Source organism: Onychomys torridus, chromosome 22, assembly GCF_903995425.1.
Source record: "Onychomys torridus chromosome 22, mOncTor1.1, whole genome shotgun sequence".
In the NCBI taxonomy this organism is placed as follows: domain Eukaryota; kingdom Metazoa; phylum Chordata; class Mammalia; order Rodentia; family Cricetidae; genus Onychomys; species Onychomys torridus.
The window spans coordinates 14,224,032-14,242,432 of NC_050464.1; the positions used below are offsets into that span (position 1 = coordinate 14,224,032).

Here is an 18,401-nt window from a genome sequence, read left to right on the forward strand (position 1 = left end):
GGTTTTTTATCATGGCCACAAAAAGTAACTAATGCAATTATTGAACACAATATCCCACACCCAGTGGTAGGTGCTTTGTATGTATAATATGTCAAGAAAATTAATAAGTGAAAAATATTTCTCAGTTTTTGATCATTATCAAAGTGTTCAGAGGCCAAAAGTATAAGTCAGTGGGATGACACGTCAATAACATGCAGGAGTGCTTGGTTCAGTCTGTAGTCATTTATATTTGAATACTAGTTCTCCTAATTACTAGCTGTGTAACTTTAGGAAAGAAATTTTCCCTTTATGAATGGCAGTCTCTTTACCTATAAAGTTACTTAAAATGTATGTCTCATGGGATGTTTGTGAGGGTCAAATGAATTTGCTCCTGTCAGCACATATCTGGGGCAATATAAGTTCGCAGTGCAGCATTGGCTGTGGTGTTACACTATTGTAATACTAGCACTTAGGGGTAGATCCAGAAAGAATAGGAGTCCAAGGCTATCCTGAGATACACAGGGAGTTCCTGTCTCATAAGAAAATAAGGGAGACAGGACTGTAGCTTAGTCATAGAGCATACACCTACCATGTACAAGGGTGTCTCTAGGATCCTGAGTACCACAAAGCAAAAAGAGCAAGCAAGCAACCAAATTCCCACTCCAGAGAACAAACACCTCCACAAAACAAAACAAAATAATCTTTTATCATGTGGAAGACATCACTTTAAAATTATCAATTACTAGTACAGGCACAGGAGTAACTGACAGAGCATGCTACTCCGATCTCCTTTCAATAAAAGAGTTATGATGCATCTACTATGAAAAGATGTCATTTATGACAACTCAGTGGTGCCTCTGGTTGTCAGATGGCTTCTCAAGTAAAAACTCCTACTACCAAACTAGATGACTTGAGTTTGATTTCTGGGACTCACAATGTCCTGCAAATTGTCCTGTGACTTTTGTACTCCATCATACACAAACACAGATAAATACATAAAATAAAATTTAAACTCATTGCTACATGTGGTGTTTTGAATAAGAATTGTCCCTATATGCATATATATTTGAATGTTTAGTCATCTAGGAGTAACACTAGTTTGAAGGATTGGGAAATATGGCTTTGTTGTGTATGTGTCCTTATTGGAGAAAGTGTGTCACTGGGGATGGGCTTTGAGGTTTCAGAACCCAATCCAGGCCCAATGTCTCTCTCCCTGCTGCTCACTGATCTGAATATAGAACACTCAGCTGTGTCTCCAGCAACATGTCTCTGTCTGTGTGCCACCAAGCTCCCTACCCTGGTGAGAATATACTAAACCTCTGAAACTGTAAGACCCAGTTAAATGTTTTCTTTTATAAGAGTTGCCTGGTTGTGATGTCTCTTCATAGTAATATAACACTGAGACAGTACATCACGCCATGTTTGAGTAGGACTGATTCTTCATTGAGTTGTTTTTGTTCAGTTTTGGGAAATAGACATTTATTTGGGAAAATTTCATAAAACATTTAAGAAGCCACTAGGAAGCAATTCAATCGATGATGATGTTGGCAAGCAATTTTTTTGGGGGGGGGGGCGGAGATTGGACTCACACTGAATTACTCTGGAGAGCTTTAAGCATTATTAATGCCAGCATCTAGAACCTGGATTCAGATTTCACTATGCCTTTATAAACTGACTTTTTCAGATTTTTATTTTGAGTTGGGGATCGAACCCAGGGCCTTCCACTTGCTGGGCAAGTGCTCTACCACTGAGCTAAATCCCCAACCCGACTTTTTCAGATTTTAAAAGTTCCTCTGGAAATTGTTGCATATAGTCAGAGGTTACAACCTTGAGTTCTGTGGTGTGGTGTGCATTAGCTATGTATGACATCCATGTGTGGTGTGAGGCTTTGCCTGATACAGCATTTCATTTCTAGAGGGAAGAAAACAGCTTTGGCCAGCTAAAATAAAGAACAAATTCAAGATATGCTCTCCAGTTTGGCTGCATTGCTGCAGGAGGAAATGCATTCTTGGTGGGCACATCTGTACGAATGCCGCTAGCTTTCCCAGGAGTATGACTTAAGCACAGACATTGAATTACTGTCTGTGAGGAAAATACCGTCCTGCAAATCTGAAAGGAGTGGAAATATTTTGCACGCATGTGGAATGCATTTTATATATATTTTCAAATTTCTCCTATGGTAAGTAATGAAAAACATGGTATTGATTTCTTAAATGGTAGTTTTTACAATCAAGTTCAAATGCTTGTCTTTTTTTTTTTTTTAAGTGAATATTTTTTATAAAAATTGCTCTTTTTGGATTACATACTACACGAAAAGGTATATGGATTTATATATCATTCATAAATGTTCCTATTTTATTTACAAGGTTAAATGCAGACAAACAGGAAGGAAGTTCTGTCACAGGAAGCCCTGCCTTAACTTACCTGAGAAAGCAAGGCCTTGTCATTCTGGCTTCATCCACCCATGGGTTGAAGCGCGAACTGTCACTCAGGGTGGGATCTTAAGCACCACCCAATCAGAGGCACTGGGCTGAAGGCTACCCAATCAGGCACACGGATGGAGTCTAGGGGGCGGGGCGTTCTGCCTGGGGTCCGTTGTGGCTGACCCCGCCATCTTTGCGTCTGTGGCCGCTTTTCTTCTTAGGTTTGGGTTCCGCATTGCAACCGGTCTGTGTCGCGGTGTGAGTCGCTGGTGCCTGGACAGCCAGCGCGAGGGTGCCGCTCACCCAGAATCCTGAAATGGTGCGTGTACCCACGGTATCGTCCCCAGCCCCGGCCGCCCTCCAGTGGCCCCCGTGGGAGCCGCCTTGCGTCCGGACCCCCTGTACTGTGGCTGGGCTAGGGCGGCTACTGCAGCCCGGGGTCCTGTTGCGTCCGCGCACCGGGGACCCGCAGTGACATTTTCCTGGCCAGAGCCTTTGCGGACGCCTCCCAGGTGGGAACGCCAGGGCTGTGGGACCTGTGGCTGCCCGAGCGCAGGCAGGATCTTCCCTGCCGCCCCCCAGATCTGGTAGGACTTTGGTGAACATGAGGGGGTGCTGGCTGTTCTGTCTCAGGGCCCTTAAGGTCACCGGCCTCCCCAGGATTTTCCTGAAGCCACCCCGCCCTCTGAGTTCTTCTTGCACCTTGGTGTTTGTCCCTGGCTGCCCGTGCCTCAATCTTGTGCTGTATTTCTGAACCTCTGGCTGAGGGAGTCTACTGTTAATGGCCCATCTTTCCCTAGTGTCTCTGGATTTCTCAACATGTCTCCTCCATGGAGGCCTTTTCTTCAGGTCCTGGAGTCTCTTAGTGACCTGGAGCAGGTACTTCCCCCCTCTGCCTTCTGGCTCTGCCTCTCTAGGGATGGAACCTAAGAATTCCTTCTTGCAAGGTAGTGCATGAGCATGCATGGTAGTGCTCTGCCGTGAACCAAACCAGTCGCTCATTCTTTTTTTTTTTTTTTTCCTTAACGTTTTTAGTTAGTATCATATATTAATGGTACATAGTAGTGGTGTTCATTACATTTTATACCCGTGTATTATGTATTTTCTTAATGCCAACTCCTATTACTCTCCTGGTCCCTTCCCCAATCTCACTAGAACTTCCCCTTACTCTTGGATGTCTTTATGTCTTTTTTTTTTTTTTTTTCTTTTTAAATGACCCCTGACTTTTGCAGGCTTATTGGAAGGAGTTAGTTACCGGAGCATGGGCCTCAAACCATTGTCCACACTACTGAATAAAGAGCCTCTCCCGAGAAAAAACATTAACTGCTTATACATCCTGAAGGAGGAATGGGATCTTGTGAGCCTCTACCTATTTTTTTTTCACTGTTTTATTTCATTTTATTTTTTGAGATGTAGTTTTAAATGCAGCTTTCCATCCTCCTCCCATAGCTGGAAACACAGGCCAGCCTTTTGTACTTTTTGTGGAAGTAAAGAAAGGACCCCAAGGTAGGGATTGATACTTGGAAGAAGCTCAGGTACCAGCTGCTCATCCTCCTCCACTTTGGCTTCCCCACCAGTGCTCTTGGGGATGTAGAGAAACTCAGATGGCCTCTCTCCTGGCGGGGTCCTGGCACACATGCGTCGCTTGGGTAGCACAGGATGGTTCTGGGGTGATCAAGATGCACAGAGCAAAAGAGGGCTAGAGGCAGAGGAGCAGATATGAGAGACAGCGACAGTGACACAGCAAGACCTGCAGCCAATTAGCAGGGCTCAGGAAGGTCCCAAGACCAGACTCAGGACAGCCATGTTGACTCTCTCTGCTTTTCCATTTTCACACTTGTGGCAGGGAGGAAGGAGCCAGGTGCTTGGTTGATGTATTGTGGAAAGAGAGAGACGGGGCAGAGAGGCAGTCTCCAAGTGTCCCACCTTGGGATTTGGCCATATAGCACTGGGCTTTCCAGATCTCCTTTGATATTTGTCTGGTTCATGGGAGACGAAGGAGGATTTGAATTAGGAGACTCAGTGCAGGGAATGGGGCCTGTACCTTAAACCTGATGTATGTCCCCATGTGCCTGCAAATCTGTACCTCCATCCCTTCCCTCCCTCTCTCCCTTGTCTGTGTGATTCTGTAGTTGTTTATCTTTGATCTTTCAGGCAAGGTCTCACTCTGTAGCCTACTCTGGACTCAAGCTTATGGTGACCCTCCTGCCTTGGCCCTCTGATCCTTAGGAATCTTTTAGGCATGAGTTACCATATCCAACTCCCTGTCCCTTTTTGTCTTATATGTTTGTGTCTTTGGCGTGTCTCAGTCTCTGAAAGTTTGTTGTGGAGCCCTGCTCTGGAAGGTAGTTTAACTGGCCACTCACTAGGATTTTTTTATCCTGGAAATCCAGAAGTAGCTGTGCATTGAGGGTTTACCTCTCCTCTTCTTTTTCTCTCTAGATATCTCTTTCCATGCTCTGGTAAGGTGAAACAGGAGAGGGAGGCCTAGATCTGGGTTCAAATCTCACCTCCAAGCTAGGAGGCATGGTGGTGCAGGTCAGAATATATATTGCAAGTCTGAGGAGTGCAAAGTGAGTTCATGGTGGGCCAGGGCAATTTAGTGAAACCATGCCTTCAAGAAAAGGATACAAACCATTAAAGTGGTAGAATGCTTGTTGGGCATGTGTGATAGGTTCCATACCTTGTCACCCCCCCTGTGGGACCTCAAAGAAGCCAATCCCTGTCTTTAGAGTCTATTATATAGAATGATATCACCCCCTTATCTCTTGTTGTGCAGCCATAGCAAGACACATGGTCTTGCCATGAAAAAGCCAAAGGCTGCTTTAGTGTACACAAACCTTCCGTTTTGGAACCCTGAGACCAGAAGGGTGTTATATGAAGCTGTTTTCACTATAATGAACAGAAAGTTGAGGCTAGGGGGTGACTATACCAGCCTGACTCCTTGGGACAGTGACTTGGCCCTCATAGGACAGGAGAAGGCAGTGTATGCACAAGACGCAGTGATTCCTCAAGTGGGTGGGAGAAATGCTGATGATGAGCATGGATAAGGTACTAATGGTTCTGAGAGAAGAGAACCGATAGGAAGAAGACTGAGTTATGAGAGAGGAAGTGAAGGCCTGAGGGAGGAAGAGAGTCCCTGTGAGAGGAGGTCTTCGAAGGGAATTCCTCAGCCTCCTCCAGGCAGCAGTATCCCAAATGCTCTTAACAGCAGGAACACCTGTTGAGGATCCACTTCCCAGAGGGCGCTGTCTGGGGACCTGGCATGACCCAGGAAGGGAAGCCAGGAGCCAGCTTATTCTGTATCTGTCTCTTTCTTGACTGTTCTGCTATTTGTGGAAGACTGAGATCCACAGCAGTCTTGGCTACAGTATCAGGAATGAAGGATGTGGAATTTGGATGGCCAACTCTTGGCTCACATCCTCCTTATGGGTAAACTGTTTTCCCTGAGTCTTCCAGTTGTGTGGGAAGCAAGTTTGAAAATCCAGAACCATGGATAGTACTTCCTTGTGTCTCTGGCAACAAATTCCTAAAATGTTACACCCCTTTAAGTATTACTAGATATCAACATCTTTTTTTGCTAGTGTGAATGAAATTGTGTGCCACATGCATGCAGTAGTCTGAAGAGGCCAGAAGAGGGCATCATGTTCCATTGAACTGGAGTTGCAGACAGTTGTGAGCTACTGTGTAGATGCTGGGAACTGAACCAGCCCCATCAATGTCATTTTCTGCAGTATGCTGAGCTATTTGTTCCTTGTAATATATGCTTTATTAAAAACAGACATTGGAACAGGGGATATTTGAAGAATTTAATTCTGTCCATGAACATTTCACATGAAAAGAAAGCTGAGAAAATTCACTTGAGCCCATGTAAATGATCTTGTGTTTCTCTCCTGTGTACCCTAGGAACAGAATCCTTATCTTATTATACTGTGTGGGACTCACACCTAGCAAACTTTATAGTATGATGCCCCCTTATCCCAGCATCTGTACTTCCTGGTCTGAAGTACCCACAGAAGCCGTGCTTCTATTCCCTTGGAGTTCTACTGAATACCAGCCCTTGGGTTCTCTTCTAGGGAGCAGTTTCATGTGTACTATGGATCTTCTTTTGGGAATAGGTAGATGCTATGCATGTTGGAGGAATGTCCTGCCATACCCTCATCTAAATGACACTTAACTATTAGCATTCTTGGCAGTGAACGTGGATATAAAACCATTTCTTCATATTTAGATGTCTGTTGCATGTTTACCAGCCTTGGTGATTATGGGAGCATATGGAAGATCTGTGTTTACATTTTTTCCAGAGCTTGAATACTACTTTGTAAAATGACTGTACTTACTAATTTTACACATCAACAGAAGAGAACTGAGTTCCCTTTTTGCCATGTCCATTGTAATCTGACCCTTGTAGTCTGTCATTGCTTTGACATGGTCATTTTCACAGCTTTCCTGGGGCTGCAAGTAGTATGCTGTCTGCTACATCCAATCCTTGGGGCAAACTTCTTACTATTCAGGCTGTCCAATAGCTTCTTAAAGAACCGATGACTTCTCAGACTAGACTGGAATTTGTCTTGTCATCCTTCTCTGCATTAATTATGGGGTTTAGACAGTTGTTTTTCTGGGCCCAAAAGAGATTCGCATGTGCCAGATTGCCTTGTTCCCAGAATGTGAGAGTTCAGTATATATTCCCACAAACCACCCCAGTTTAAAGCTGAGCTATTCAGTGTGTAGCAGACTCCTTCTATGAACAACTGGTAGACCTGGAGGTGTGTGTGAGCAATGGAGGGGCTCAGTAGTCTAAACTCCCATCGAGGCTGTCAGAGGGTACTGATTTTTTCTCTATTATCCTTGAGGGGCAAATAAAAGCTCAGCTATCAGTAATAGCAGTTAGCTGACCATAGTGGAGAGTCCTTTCAGGGAGAAATGTGGCATTGGAGTTTTAACCTGTTTTCTGTCTTGATCCCAAGTGATGAGGCCAGTGGAAATATTTGTATTAGCAGATGAAAGTATGATTCTTCTCAGTTTTCAAGAGAGGTGTGTGGGTCCATATATTTACATGTATGGCCATTATCTTCCCACCCTCTGGATGACCTCAGGAGCATAGAATCATTTTCCTCTTGTATAATGTGATGCAAGTTGAGTTCTTGCTCATGTGTGTATCTAAGCATTTTGAACTCATCGATGAGATGTGATTGTTGTCTCAGTTTCCCAGTATATAGAGGGCAACTCATTTATGCTTTTGAGAGAGAAATGATATGTATAAATGTTTTCCACTTATGATCCATTTTTACCTGAAAAGCTTTGTATGAACCCAGATGTATAGGTTCATATAAAACAGGAATGCAAGCCCAACATGTGTTTAATAAATCTTACACATTTATTTTAAAATAATTCCTTATGATTTTATTGGTTACAAAAGACAAAATGAACTTTGCATACAAATAAAATGAATGTGTGTGTTTTTATAATACAACACAAGTCAAATATATGCTAATTTTATGCTTAAAGTGTGAGGAATGATATTGGGAAAATACTTACAATCTTTAATTTCCATGATTAAATCATTGTTTCAGTCAGATCAGAAAACTGTATGCAGAGTAAAAGCCTTGCAGTATAAAACATCATTTCAAGCAATGGTCCTTGATACTGCATGGTAACGGCATGAGTAGTGCCTAGTGCACGTGGTGTTCGTTCACAGCAAAGGCTACAGTGCTGTCACCTGTCTCCACATGGCTGAGTGCTATCCGCAGAGGACTGTCCAAAACCTTGGATTCATTATGTCTTTCCAAGTTAAATTTTGGTTGTGGTGTATTTAGAAATCCTCCCTGTTGCAAAAATAAATTTCTGACCCTACGTTCACATATATAACCCCAAATGAGGTCATTACCTTGCTTTTAAGAATAAGATCTATTCTACTATAGGAAGATGGACTTGAGCTCATGCCCCTGTATCTTCTGCACTGCAGCACAGTGCTACATTGCCAGCCCCAGCATCTGCCTTTTCATTGTGCTGTGCATGCCTTACATATTGAATCATGTTTTTATAGGATTGAATTTATAGAATCCACTCTCTTCCTCTCACTGGAAACCTTACAAATACATACTCAGTTACAACTTTGTTCCTATTATAATTCCATGGAGAGCTCTTTAATTGTAATTTTTTATTCACTACTTTAACATAGAGGTAAAATAACTTGTGTTGATCTTAATCTACTACACGATACAGAATTCAAGTCAAGCCCTAGCTTCTATGTGATACTGGCAAGACACAAACAGCTAGAGAAATGGGTTCCATTTCCAGATCAGAGGCCTTGGTTGACAGGAGGTGTGTCATTGCAGGGGTTGGTGTCTTTTGAGGACGTGGCTGTGGACTTCACCTGGCAGGAGTGGCAGGAGCTGGATGCTGCTCAGAGGACCCTCTACAGAGACGTGATGCTGGAGAATTACAGCAGCCTGGTGTCCTTGGGTGAGGCTGACGCCGAGGCAGCTAACTTTTAATACTGAGTTTATAGATGTTTTAGCTGGTACATGCTAATGCTGTGTGTGTGTGTGTGTGTGTGTGTGTGTGTGACACACACACACACACACACACACACACACACACACATACATATATTAAATTCTCCCTGATAGCTATTTTGAAAGATTTGTCAAACGTGTTTATTAATCTACTATGGAACATACGTTTTGTGCATACCAAAAGCTTGTCCCTGTCTAACACCCTTTCCCCAACATTCCAACTTCCCTCCCCTCCCTGCCCTGTCCCCTAGTCCTGTATCTTTTCTCTAGTCTTATAACCGCCACTTTCTCTGTTTCTTTGGAATTACCTTGAGCTTGTAAATATAATGAGGACATGTAGGATTTTGCATTTTTTTGGCAAACGTGGTTTGTTGATGTTTTGTCTTTCTTGTGTAGATGTAAGAAATCATCTGTTTATCTCAATTATGGAGGAAGTCAATAAAACATCCATCTATTCTAGTCTGGCGAATCAGAGTGTATTTTTTGTAGTGAGAGAGCCAGAGTGACTCTTAGACAGTGGTAACCCTGAAACCTCTTCATCTTACTCTGTTTTGCCTTCCATGACATATGCAGTTGGGTAGAAGGGTTTGGAATCTCCCTTGAGGGGTTCATGACAGTCTTCTGAGGAAATGTTGACAGCATCATTACTGTGGCTAGAGACCTAGGTATTTGCTGTATATGTGTACCAAAGTCTCCTGTGGGCCATCAGTTATTCAGCTTTAACATAGTAGGGATCATTGTGGGCTCAGAAATGTGATGTATAGTTTCACAGTGTGCTTTTCCAGTTCTGTTCCTGGACAGATGTTTCTGTTTGTGGGGTAATGCCCAAGAAAAATTGTTAGGATATCAGCACCTCCTTCCTGTGCTTTCTGGCTCAGCCACTGCAACCTTTTCTGTGCAGATAATTTTAAGTTTGCTGTGATTTCATTTGCTGATTTTGCTGTGCATCTGGTAGACATCAAAATACTCTTGTCTTCCTCACTGTTCTGAGGTATTTATTGTATACTCTAGGGACATCATTATGTCAGGTCTTATATTTAAACCGTTGATTTACTTTTGTTTGTTTTGGTTTTGTTTTTCCTTATTATGCATTTGTAATGCCGTTTCTCAGGCTGGCTTTGAACTCCCTTTGATCTTGACCTTCTGATTCTCCTGAGAATCTTCTGACATCTCCTGAGTGCTGGGATTTCAGGTGTGGGGTAACACATGCAGAACTTTATCTGTTTTAGTTGGTGTCTGTAAGGTTTAGAGAGTGGGGCCGTCTATTGACTTTCATCAGCCTGAATAGTCTATGTTTGTCTGCAAGATTTACAGATGAGAAATTCCTTCCTGGTTGAAAAGTCTTGAAATCTTCATTGAAAATCAGTTGACTGAATGTATTAGTCAGCTTTCCCTCACTCTGACACAATACCTGAGCGAAATCATAAAAGTAAGGTTTATGTTGGCTCATAGTTTGCCCCTGGTTTTACTTGGCCATGTTACTTTGGTCCTGTAGTGAGGAAGAATGTCATGGAGGGAGCACATGCCTATGATTCTGACATGTGAGCGTCCCTTTTTGGGCATCTCCCCATGGCCACATTTCCTTCTGCTAGACTGTACCTGCTTACTTTATCAAAGACTGGTAACTATGACTTCATCACTGGAATGCTGTATTCTTTGGAATGCATTTCAAATCCCCACTATAACCCTGAATAGATACAGTTTTGCTTGGGGCTCTCTGTTCTCTTCCAGTGGTGTCTGTCTCTTTTTGTGCCAGTTCCCCGCTGTCTATTTGTAGTGGGTTTTGAAAGTAGGTATCAAGAGCTATATATTTGTGCTTTTTGAACAAGACACTTAGCTAATTTGGGGTCTCTGGTGCTCTCACATGATGTTTAAGATGTTGTTTAGGAAGTGCTTTTCTGTTTCTGTGGAGAATAATACTGATTTTACTCTGAAGATATTGTTGAATCTGTAAATCAGTGTGGGTATTGCTTCTTTTAATATTACTCCTTCCGTGTATTAATATAGAATGTGGTGACCTATTCCTTGTGTCTTTTTTCATAATGTTTATTTAGTTTATTTTTACTGATAATCTCATATATGTATGCAATGTATTTTATCTACGGTCTCCCCCCCCTCTCTCTTTCTCTTAATGACCACTGAGTTTGATTCAGATTCTTTGCATAAATAGGAGGTGATGGATTAATTTCTGGAGCATGGACAGTTTTTGTTTTGTTTTCGGCTTTCTGAGCCATGGTTTCACTGTGTATCCTGGCATGCCTTGAACTTACTTTGTAGTTCAAAGTCTTTTCAAACTTACAGCAGTCCTCCTGTCTCAGCTATTGCGTCCTGGGATTTTTCCATCTGGTAAGGGGAAGACTTTTTTAACTTTTTCAGTGTTTGGGAATTTTCAGACTGGTATTAGGCTCATCAGTTAATAAGTTATGCAGTAAAACTGGGCACCTAGCTCACTGATAGTTGGCCTGCAGCTGTTTTGAATAGGAATGTAGGGCTGGGGATTCAGCTCAGTGGCAGAGTGGTTGTCTAGCAAGCTCAAGGCCCTGGGTTCAATCCTCAGCTACACACACACACACACACACACACACACACACACACACAAAAAAAAAAAAAAAAAAAAAACTTGAATAGGAATGTAAAATGGGGAATTCTCAACAATTAATTTTTTGGTTTTTGATTTTTTTTTTTTTTTTTTTTTTTTACCATGTGTACATGGTATTTTAGTTTTTTGACTTTGTGTTCTCTAAGAAGTTTTTCATCTATTTTCTAGGCGTTTTTTTTCTTTTCTTTTGTGTCCATAAAGTTTTTTTCTCTGTGTTGCTTCATTTACCATTCATAGCACAGCTTAAATGCAACTGTCATATTCCATCAGTGAAATGGACTTTCTGCTTGGGAGCAATTTGTATATTATTTTCTTCTATTGACAGGACACTGCGTGACTAAGCCTGAGTTGATCTTCCGGTTGGAGCATGGATTTGGGCCTTGGACCATAGGAGAGACCTCACTCTGGAGTCTCCCAGGTCAGTGAATGTGAACAAGGCAAGGAAATTCAGGAAGGATGACTGCTCATAGGATATTGGTCATGTTGAGCTGTCTTTACCGACATTCCAGGACTAGCCTAAGCAACAATGAGTTTTGTCTGTAAGGCATTTACTTTATGTAGTTTCCAAGTGGGGATCTCTATGTCAGTCCATCTCCTTATTTTTGTTGTTGAAGCCTGTTTTCCTAAATTTGCTAAAAAATATTTAATTTTTTTTATAGGTTATCTCAGTTGTCCTTCCCACCTTGTTTTATCTTGAGGGTTTATTTCAGTGCTTGGTCTTGATCTGACATTTTCATAGCAATCATTAACATTCTAATGCATCTTTTGAAGGGCTTACATTCAGTGAGAGGAAAGTGAAATGATGCAGTAATGTACCACAATAAGATAAGAAACACCAAGAATATTTACCCTGAGGTAAAAATACATGGACTTTTATTTTAGGAAAGGTATAAAGTAAGACACTATTGAAGAATTATTAATTTATTTTAGTTTAGTGTTGTGATTACTCTTTTTAAAAGTTTTGAATTAGCAGCACTTGGGAAGTCTAGGCAAGCAGGCTGATCTCTGAGTTTGAGGCCAGCCTTGTCTATAGAGCAAGTTCCAGGACAGCCAGGGTATAAATTGAATTGAAGACAGTGTGATTAGAATGAGGAAAGGAATTTGATAATTAGTGGCATGATGAAAATCAATTGCAGAATATCTTTTTAAATTAGGAAAGAATGGGGTTGGGAGGTGGTGGCGCATACCTTTAATCCCAGCACTCGGGAGGCAGAGGCAGGCGAATCTCTATGAGTTCGAGGCCAGCCTGGTCTACAGAGCGAGATCCAGGACAGGCACCAAACTACACGGAGAAATCCTGTCTGGGGAAAAAAAAAATACAAAATAGGAAAGAATGTATCGAAAGTTTAAGGATAGGATGGTAGGTAAATTTTTTTTTTTTTTTTAAACCACGGTAACACATGGATGCTCAGTGTCAGAGTCACAAAGACAGGAGAGAATGTTTTCCAAGGAGAACAAGAGAGAAAGAGTACTTGATATCAAGAAGGAGGTGACAAGATAGTATATACTAGAAGACAAAAGCTATTTTCTCTCTTTTTGAGAAAAGTGCACCACAGGCTACACTCTTTTTTGAGACAGGGTATCTCTGTGAAATAGTCCTGGCTGTCCTGGAACTCATTCTGTAGACCAGAACCAGGCTGGCCTCGAACTCACAAAGATCCTGGCTCTGTCTCCCAAGGCCTGAGATTAAAGTCATATGCCACCACCGCCCAGCTACACTTTTAATCTCAAATCCCAAGTGAATGAGGTGAATGCTACAACTAGGTAATGACCATAATGTGCAAAGTGCCCTGCTGCCACAGACTGGCATTCTTTGTCATGAGAGAAACCTGTGATGCTGGCAAGTGTTAATACAGAAAGTGACTTGTCTGACAGTATCTTATAGATTTTGGCATAATAAAATGGAAAACTAATTGCATTTATCCATATACAGAATGCTATACCAGGGCCATCTCATCCACTCTTGGGGCATGATCACTGAGATCAGTCAAAACTCAGGAGGGTGGGGACATGCTGAAAATTTCTATGCAGTAGGTGGGAACAGTAGCCATGGAAGCTCACATGGTAAGATACAGGCTCCTTAAGAAAGGATCATGGAGTGTTACCTTTCTAGTGAGGAGTATGCCCATTCCTCATAGACAGTGGCAGAGAATAAGAATAGTGGGCCCAGAGTTGGCCAGTTGGTTGACCTCTAGACCATTTTTCCATCTTCATAGGTTTACTGTACCTTGGGACTAAAAGATTAGAGCCTAGGGACAATAGTTCACTAGATTTTCACAGCTCTCTTCTTACTAGAATGTGTTGTTTATTGAGCTCCAAAGGACCTGAGCAACACAGAATCTCTTTGCCCTCTGCTCTATAGGCTAACTCTGCAGAGACATCTCAGGTATGGAGGTTTGCTTTCCATCAGTGAGTGTAGAAATACATTTCTGAAAGAGTCATATGGTGTTTGGCTTGAGTACAGCAGTGACTCCTTTATACAGATATATAGTTTTCATCTTTAAATTCAAGCTTGTCACCAACATAACCTTGTTGAACTAAGTCCTTAGCTAGTATACAGAAAATACTAACAGGTAAGGTGAGAACAGAGACATGAATGTTATTCCTCAGCTATTACCCACCAACCCCAGCAGCCGGTTGGTGAATTCCAGTAATAGTGGACATGGATGAAATTATTCCCCAGTGCTTTTTTAAAATTTTTTTATTTTTATTTTTCTACTTATCAGACATTTTTAGCATTTTTTTGTATCCCAGTTAGGGTTTTGCTGTGATGAAATGCCATGACTGAAAGCAAGTTGGTGGGTGAAAGGATTTATTTGACTTATACTTCCATATTGTAGTCCATCATTGAAGGCAGTCAGGACAAGAACTCAGGCAAGGCTGGAACCTGGAGGCAGAAGCAGATGAAGAGGGCATAGAGGGGTTCTACTTACTGACTTGTTCTACATGGCTTGCTCAACCTACTTTGTTACAGAACCCAGGACCACCAACCCAAGGGTGGCACTATACACAGTGGGCTGGGCCCTCCCCCATCAATCACTAATTAAAAAAATGCCCTATAGCCAGATCTTATGGAGGCATTTTCTAAATTGAGGTTCCCTCCTTTAGATGACTATCTTGTGTCAAGTTGACATAAAACTAGCTAGCACGTTTTGACTTATTTTATCCTTTTGAAGTCTCTGATGTTGGTATTTTTTTATTTCTCCTTGTCCTTTTTATACTTTTATTTACTTTTTTCTATATTTGACTATCAGATTCTGTTCTCTGGCTTTTTAACCTTTGCTACATTCCTTTTTTCCTTTCTTAGTGCTTTTAACTTTTTTCATTAATCCTGCTGATATTGTCCTCCTTAATTTTAATGTCACAAATAGTTCTGCATGTTTACTTTTTTTTCTGTAGTTACTGATAGTGTTTTGTCTGTTTAAATTCTAACGTCATGTCTGTGTCTGATTTGTTTTGGTGTTGTTGCTCTTTTAGCATTTTAATTTCTCTCTGAGTGGTGTCAGGAGGTGAAGCCACAGGTGAAGGCTGCTAAGAAGACTCTCTTTATAAGACGAGGGGTGCTTTCAAATCCCCATTCTTCCAAAGTGGCAGTCAATGGCACAAAAGCCTAATATGCATGGCAGCAAGCAGGCAAATAGTAATAATTATTGGAAAAAACTAAGACGTCTCCAATAACTGATTCTGGGAATTTTGAGTGGAGTGTCAGGTATAAAATGCAAAAGTATGATTTTAGCAATGATCCATGCACTAAAACAGCATTCACATAAATAGATGAGTAGAGCTCATTTAGTGCTTCTGTGACAGATTCAGTGAATAGTGATCATGACAAAAAATACAAACTTAAATAATTGAAGAAAGAAGCTTATTAAGTAAAGCAATCATTGGAAAGCAGCATTCATTGGAGTAGACTGTGTAGAATGAAGCACATCGGGAATGAAGAGAAGGTGGAGCAGTTATTGTAGTGAGAGAACTCTATGAGAAAAGGAAGAGCAGTCATGACTAACATTTAAGTCCCCGGGGCTGTGATAAAGAGGTGCAATCTATGACTCTGTGGTATCGAACAGGGAAATGGTAGACACAGAAAGACACAGAAAATGTAACGCATAAAATAGAGTTAAATTGTACAAATATCTGGAATGAACAAAAAAGCAAAACCAGAGAATATACATACATCTAGGAAAGGAGCCATTCAGAAGCACTGACCAATATAAATTTAAAAAAAAAAAAAAATTCTCAAACATGGTTATAGTTACAATGCAGAGTACGGAGTAGGGAAAGATAACTTACAGCATAAGAGGCAAGGCTTTGTTACTATGATGGCAAGCCCATTTAACCTTCTGGATCTTTTAGCTGAAACCCTGATACCAGAAAGCATGTGAGTTAATGTGTGCTGTGACTCTGTCATATCTAGAAAATGCTGTTTATGAACAGTCATACACTACTTCTGGCCTTAAAATCTTTTTCCCCTTCTTCCATGCTGATCCCTTTGGGAGGAAGGTATATGGACACTCTGGAAAATGAAGGTTGAAAACTATACTAATCTATAAATATAAAGATAAGTACTTAAGGGGTTGTTTAATATTATAACTATTTAGTAGAAAAATAGAAGTAGTTTGTGCTTGATAAATTGTGACCTATGCAGCCATAGGTTCTTGACCCAGTTACCAGTACCAGGCATGAGTTCTGTGTAGCTGGAGAGCTTCTCTCCAGGTTCCACCAAGCTCCCGCGGTCCCATAACCCATGTATAAAATAATCATATAGACACTTATATTATTTAAACTGTTTGGCCATTAGCTCAGGCCTACCATTGTCTAGCTCTTACTCTTAAATTAACCCATTTCTGTTAGTCTATACTTTGCCATGTGGCCTATGGCTTACCAGTGTCTTTACATGTTGCTTCTCATGGCAGCGGCTGGTGGTGTCTCCTCCCAGCCTTCACTTCCCTGCCTTTTCCTCTCTCTTGCCCCTGCCTACCCTATGCTTCCTGCCTGGCTACTGGCCAATCAACACTTTATTTATTTTAACCAATCAGAGCAACACATTTGACATAAAGAACATCCCACAGCACTGTAATGTTATAACTATTTAGTAGAAAAATAGAAGTAGTTTGTGCTTGATAGATTGTGACCTATGCAGCCATAGGTTCTTGACCCAGTTACCAATACCAGGCATGAGTTCTGTCTTGTGCTGTGGGCCTTAACTCTAATTAGAGTGGTTGATTACTCCCATAAATTTCATGCCACTATTGCAAAAGTAGGCATGTCTTGTTTGGCCGTTCATTATTGTAGTTCTCAGGGGTCACAGCTGCTTAAGGGTGTTAATTACTGTTGTCTTCCAGTACTGTTATAGCACTTCCCAGGACTATGAAAGCTAGCTAGTAAGGATTAAGCTTCCAAATCAATATCACCTTAGTTTCTCTATGTCCTATAATTGAAATATGAAGTGTCTTCAGAAATGGGATCTTATCATTAAGTTCTGGAGGGTACCTAAGAGCAGTAGCAATGTCTTGTAATGTTGGGGCAATGGTAGTCTTTGCCACCACACTGCCAACACCTTGAAAATAGATAATCTCAATGTACTGAGCATTTTGTTGAGTAGCTTATGGTATATGAGGCATTTTCTCCCGAATAGGGTAACTCCATTTTGTCTGTCTGTCTGCCTATCATCGAAAGCATCTAAAGTGGTTTTCCATATGGGTTTTTACAAGGTCTTTAGTGTCATCTCTCCCTATATACTCCCTCCTGTCCCTGTCCTTTTACTCTCAACCCACTGAATCCTATTTGCACAATTATTTCACTTTTACTCCTTTATAATACTTGTGTTATATCCTCCATTAGTTTTCCTGACTTCTACAGGACCTCTAATTTAAGTACACACATATTTTAAAAATCATGTTTATGTCTGAGAGACAGTAGAGATTTATAGAACAGAAGATTGATTGTAGGAAACTTTTGAAGAACCTGTCCTCTAGACTGAGAAAAAGGTGATTGCATATAATGACCAATGAAAGATGCTACTCTGGCTATTCAGAGCAAATTAAACAAATTTATCACACATGTATAATAATCCTTTTACAAACCTACATTTTTGGTCATGACACAGGTTATGAAACCTGTATCATGTGGATGTATAGTGAAAGAAAATCTTACCAGCTCACATAATGAGAGATTTGATGTCAAATGGTATTTGTACAATTAAGGTAATCGAGAACTGGAGCTCAATCTAACAACAGCAGCTAAAATTTAGTATTGTAGAAACAGTAGCTGAGAAGTAGGCAGATAACCTTTTTTCATTCATTTCACAAGAGTGAAAACAGTGATGGAACATAACATAGCACCGCCTTATCTTTTTGTGCAAAACTTTTCTTAAGCTGAAGGAGTATCTACTGTATGATTTTATTCAAACTGAATAAACAATGTATATGATTTATGGATAATGATATTTTTAACATATCATTTCAGGTGTTCTTGAAGTGTATGCTCCAGATAAGAGTTGCCTAGAAAATCTCAAGAGTCATATGTGGCCAGTAGGAAGCAACAGCAGGAATCTGTCAAATAGAGAGATGCTTGAAGTAGGTAAAACATGATTGTGAGCACAACCTTTACATTTTGAATTTGAATATAAAGAGTGGAATTTTTTCCTAGGGCCCTAACCTGTGGTTGAATGTGTCCATAGTGAGCCTAATCTGATGCTGATTAGTGAAGAAGCTGATAATATAACTGATAAGTCCCCCTGGCACCCTGAGCACCTTGGTCTCCCTAACAAATTTGAAAGTTCACATTATGATGTTCAAAATATTTGACCAGGGATATACATCTAAACAAAGGCAGTTATAAAAAAAAAAGTTTGATACTTTAGAAACCTCTCATCTCATGCAT

The 18,401-nt window shown here is 41.0% G+C and overlaps 1 protein-coding gene across 3 annotated transcripts in view; it reads left to right on the forward strand.

Annotated features, from left to right (window-relative positions):
• Positions 1-2,569: 2,569 nt before the first annotated feature.
• Positions 2,570-18,401, forward strand: part of LOC118572338 (zinc finger protein OZF-like) — a 42,669-nt gene continuing 26,837 nt past the window's right edge. For 2 of the 3 annotated variants that reach the window (XR_004943487.1, XM_036171888.1), the window contains exons 1-4: positions 2,570-2,721; positions 8,741-8,867; positions 11,845-11,937; positions 17,985-18,094. Coding sequence is in view for 1 of the 3 variants with exons in the window: in XM_036171888.1 (XP_036027781.1) it covers positions 2,719-2,721; positions 8,741-8,867; positions 11,845-11,937; positions 17,985-18,094 (333 nt within the window). In the remaining 2 variants the exon portion in view is untranslated. Of the gene's footprint in view, positions 2,722-8,740; positions 8,868-11,844; positions 11,938-17,984; positions 18,095-18,401 lie in introns of those variants that run through there. The other variant, XM_036171889.1, reaches the window with a different exon arrangement.